The 4896-nt window shown below is 36.1% G+C and overlaps 1 protein-coding gene across 1 annotated transcript; it reads left to right on the top strand.

Annotated features, from left to right (window-relative positions):
* Positions 1-236: 236 nt before the first annotated feature.
* Positions 237-1408, top strand: LOC127104582 (uncharacterized). The gene is made up of 3 exons (XM_051041762.1): positions 237-348; positions 642-943; positions 1115-1408. The coding sequence occupies exons 1-3, from the start codon at positions 237-239 to the stop codon at positions 1406-1408; spliced, it is 708 nt and encodes a 235-aa protein (XP_050897719.1).
* Positions 1409-4896: the final 3488 nt, after the last annotated feature.

Below are 4896 nucleotides of genomic sequence, written 5' to 3'. Positions count from 1 at the left end.
TAAATGCGAAGAATCTGAAGAGCATAGGCTTAATAGATAAGTTCATAGTCAAACCCACAAAGGACACATCATGGCAAGCTCTGAAGGATTAAAAGGAGATATCAAATGGTATGTACCTCTTATCTAAGATTGATCCCCCATAGGTCATCGCCTGCTACCTTCAGGATTTGGAAGCTTAAGGAATTGACATTTCTAGCTTCAGCTTGGATTGGCTTCCAGATCAACCACCAAACTCCATGAAGAGGAAGAGAGAACCCTATGAGAAGAATAAGAAGAATAAGAGTCTGAAGCTGGGAGAATCTTTAGAAACTCAGAAGCAACTTGTGCCTCTGAGCTCTTCAGCACCTCGTAAGTCCGCAATCTCAGAAGTTCCTAATATTTTTGGTTCTAGGCAAATACTCTCATCACTACCTCAACCACCCCCACCATCTCTCTCTATGAACCAACCATTTCTGACCTACATTTTATGAACCACATACCTCATACCCTAACCAATCTTCACCTCCACTACCTCAATTTAACCTTACAACAACATCCATCCCCATATCTGAATCCTTATTGCTAAACGAACCCATATCACCCCCTCCTCTACCCTCAGTTCCTTCCCTACTACAACCTAACATCTAACTCTAAACATTCAGATATCCCTGACCCAACCTCCATAACCTCCACTACTTTTGCGGAACATTCAGAACCTTCTAAAACCATTCCACCTCCATATGAACCCACTTCTGACCCTTTTGAACCCATACGCAAACCTTCTGAACCCACTCCTGACCCTTCTGAACCCATACACAAACCTTCTGAACCCACTTCTCAACCCTCTGAACCTGACCTCACTCTTCCTACCATTGATGAGGCTTTTGCTAAGTTCTCAGAGAACTCTGCTTCAAGACTCAGGAAGCTATCTGACGAATCCAGGATCAATGACAATCCTTCTGAAGTAAGGACTTAATGGAACGAGTTTCTCAGGTGGATGAATTCTGAAGTCTTCAAGCTGAATGGACTTTCTAAACAATTTAGAAATGACTATATCAGAAATGCTGAAGAGAGGCTGGAAGTTCGTCTGGCTCAGGAGGCTGCTGAGAGAGCATAAAGAGAAGCTAAGGAGAAGGCTGTTGCGGAAGCTGCCGCTAAGGAGGAAACTGAGAAAGCTGTTGCAGAGGCTGAAGCTAGGGAAAAAGCTGAAGCTGAAGCAACATTGGCTGCTGAAGCTGCTAGAAAAGCTGCTAAAGATGCTGATAAGGCATCTGAGGTTGCTCTGACTCAAGGTGAGTCATCAACATCTGACCTAGCTCCTCTATTTCTCAAGACTCTAGAAGATCTTCAAAAAGAACAACAACTAGTCAGATCCATACTCAACCAGCAGGATCAAGTTAACTCAAGCATCCATAATCTACTTGCTTAACTAATTTAGAGGATGCCTCCTCCTCTAAACCCTTAGGCACTCTATGAATATCTGTTTCTAATTTTTCCAAGAGTTTTTGTCTATGAGGCCTTTTCTTATGTTTACTTATATATGTAAACTCTTTCTCTATCAATGAAATTTTGCTTTCTCTGAATTTTTAAGTTTTCATTAACATTTTGAGTCTGACAAAAAGGGGGAGAAATAAATAGAAGCCTTTCTGATGAAATATCATATCTAACTCTCAGAAATGCACTGCTTACATTCTGACATTAAAATAAATTGTGTAGTCTAAGTGTTTACATGATCTATCTGAAACAAAGAATAAATGAATTTGTATATGAGAAACAAATAAAAACAAGGCAAGCAATCTAAGAAGATTTGGTAAGAAATCCTCTACCCCAGAAACCTTTTTCTGATACAAATGTCTTAAATTTTTTTCTAAGTATCAGACTTAGGGGGAGATTACTAATCTCAGGGGGAGTCATACTCTATCTGACCCTGATTCAATTAAATTTGTATATTTGTAAAGTACCATTGTTTCATCAAAAGTCTGAGTTTTTGTCATCATAAAAAAGGGGGAGATTATTAGAACAAGATTTTGATTCTGCAATATATCTCTAAGTTTTTATGATAACAAAGAATGAAACAATTTGGTACCCTAATAATTTTCTCTAAGTGTGCAGGTTTCTAAGGTAAAACGAATCTGAGGAAACTAATATCTGGCATCTGACGTAGTCCAGAAAAGCTGATCCAGCATGAAGAAATCAAATCTGACTCTGAACAAGAACATATATAAGAAGCAATCACATATATAAATTGGAGCTGTAGTTCAACTCTGATATCTGAAGACTCTACATCTGAAGAATCTTCAAGATAACATCTGAAGACTACTCAAGATAACATCTGAAGACTGAAAAAGAATATTTGAAGACTGCAAGATTTTGATCAAAGACTCTGACTCTGCTCACTCTAATACACGCTCAACACTCTATTTGACATCACCGAATCAGAAACTTAATCAAGAAGAATTCTAAGTATAGTACAATTCTCTTTAAGAAAATTATGGATTATGTTCCAAGACTGATATGGAAAGGACAAGAAAGTTAATACCTTTAATTCTCATAGTTGGCAAGAAATCTCCCTTGATTTCCCTCCAACTGTATCATCTCAAAGTACTATATAAAGGCCTCATTACAACATGCTGAAAACAACAGTTCGATCTACAAATCTCAATACACGACAACATTTTCATATCTTTCATTGTAATATTCGGTTTTCACACAAGAGTTGCTGCTCAAATTGTGTAGTTGTTATTTTTCCTAAATTGTGTTTACACTGCTTACCTAGAAGCATCTAGTCAAACACTTGTATTCCTACAAATCTTTGTAATTCCTCAAGTGACTTGTTTAGGTTTGTATACTTGAGAGGGATAACAGGTTGTTAAACTCTTAGATGTTTTTGTAATCTATTGAGATTATTGGATTAAGTCCTTATTGAATGCGAAATCACCTTGGCCTGGTGGACTGGAGTAGCTTTGATTTTCAAGCGAACCAGGATAAATTCCTTATGTTGTTAGCATTTATATTTGTGTGTGTGGTGTTGCAAAAAGTTTTTTATTACTGCGAAAACAATTCAAACCCCCATTTCTTGTTTTTCTCTACCTTCATACCATATGTCATTTTGGTTTACCAGAGATCATTGTTTCCAATAACGACACATAGTTTGCAAGCTCGTAGAATTTTGCAGGCACCTTAGCATATAAAATTGGTTTATTTCTGTTGAACACCCACAGGCTAATGGCCAAGCAGAAGCAGTGAATAAGATCATCATCATAGGAATGAATAAAAATCTAGATGAAGCAAAGGGGTTGTGGGACGAGTATTTGTACGAGATCTTATGGTCTTATCATACCACTTCTCATTCAACCACTAAGGAAACTCCCTTTCAAATGGTATATGGGTTTCCACAATGATACCAATAGAAGTTAACAATCCAAGCTTGCGTCAAATAAATTTTGATAATAACCTCAAAAAGGAAGGATTAGACAACTTGACCAATTTTATAAAGGAGATCAGAATAATGACTCATGTTAGAGAGTTTGTAGCAAAACAGATAATGGCTAGGAGGTTAAATACTAGATTTCGTCCTAGGAGTTTTTAGGAGGGCGACTTGGTTTTAAAGAGAGTTACAGATACAAAGAAGAAAGGAAAGCTCTCCCCTAAACGGGGAAAGCCCTTATCAAATATGGAAGAAACTAAATAACTGAGCTTATAAGCTTGAAAGCTTGGAATGAGTAGATATACCAAGGGCTTAGAATGTCGTCAACCTAAGATTTTATTATAGTTTAAATTATGTACCATTATTATTCAATAAAAATTGTGGGTAACACTCTTTTCCCTTGCAAGGGTAAGGTTTTTTTAATGAGGCACACTTAGTTCATATCAATGTGTGTCACCCTTTTCAGTTTCCAAAGGTAATAAACTGGGCTAGTCTTAGAAATGATAAGTGTGTTCGGTACTACCGACCTCTGGAAAATCGGTCAAGTAAATTGAAACCTCTGATAATGTTATGTTAATTGAAACCTCTAACCAAAGTTAAAGTTCAAGTAAATAAGGACCTCTGGAAAGTTAGACAAGTAAATTGAAACCTTTGACCGAATTATGTTAATTAAAACCTCTGACCAAAGTTAAGGTCCAAGTAAATAAGAACCTCTGGAAAATCGGTCAAGTAAATTGAAACCTCTGACCGGGTTATGTTAATTAAAACCTATGACAAATGTTAAAGTCCAAGTAAATAAGAACCTCTAGCAAATCGATTAAGTAAATTGAATCCTCTGACCAGATTATGTTAATTAAAACCTCTGACCAAAGTTACATTCCAACTAAATAAGAACATCTGGAAAATTGGCCAAGTAAATTAAAACATATGACTGAGTTATGTTAATTAAAATCTTTGACCAAAGTTAAAGTACAAGTAAATAAGTGTTGGTGTAAGCCCTAGAGGATAATACTTTTGGTACTTGTATCGAATTATTTATTAATAATAAAAGGCTTTTTCTTTATTATATTTGTTTAATAAAGTCCCTAGAATAGATAGTCCGTTTAATGTATCAAGTGTGACTAAATCATGAGATCCCATTAAACATAAGGAAACTATTCTTAAAGTATCCGTAGTCGAGCTTTATTGTGAAGTGGGATAACATTAAAGCATTAAGACTATTATATATATATATATACTGATGATCACATCTCATGGATCATGGATAAGGAGTTATCAAGTCTTAAATATAGGTATGAATATTAGGAGTAATATTTATAATAGATTGACCCGCTATGAGAATACTACATAAAATGTTATGCAAAGTGTCATAAGTTAGTCTCATGGTGATAGTGGTGTATACCACCCTTCGACCTGAAACCACTATGGACCCTAGATGTAGAGTCCAGTTCTTTATTGTTGATCAAACATTGTCCGTAACTAGATGACCA

The sequence above is a fragment of the Lathyrus oleraceus genome, chromosome 7 (genome assembly GCF_024323335.1).
Source record: "Lathyrus oleraceus cultivar Zhongwan6 chromosome 7, CAAS_Psat_ZW6_1.0, whole genome shotgun sequence".
NCBI lineage: Eukaryota > Viridiplantae > Streptophyta > Magnoliopsida > Fabales > Fabaceae > Lathyrus > Lathyrus oleraceus.
The sequence above is the reverse complement of the archived record's forward strand: the minus strand, read 5'-3'. Positions and strand labels throughout refer to the sequence as shown.

Coding starts and splice junctions, on each gene's coding strand:
- LOC127104582 (XM_051041762.1), top strand. CDS start 237: ATGAAGAGGAAGAGAGAACCCTATGAGAAGAATAAGAAGAATAAGAGT. Junction 349..641: donor TCTGAGCTCTTCAGCACCTC/GTAAGTCCGCAA, acceptor CTAAACATTCAG/ATATCCCTGACCCAACCTCC. Junction 944..1,114: donor TCAATGACAATCCTTCTGAA/GTAAGGACTTAA, acceptor GCTAAGGAGAAG/GCTGTTGCGGAAGCTGCCGC.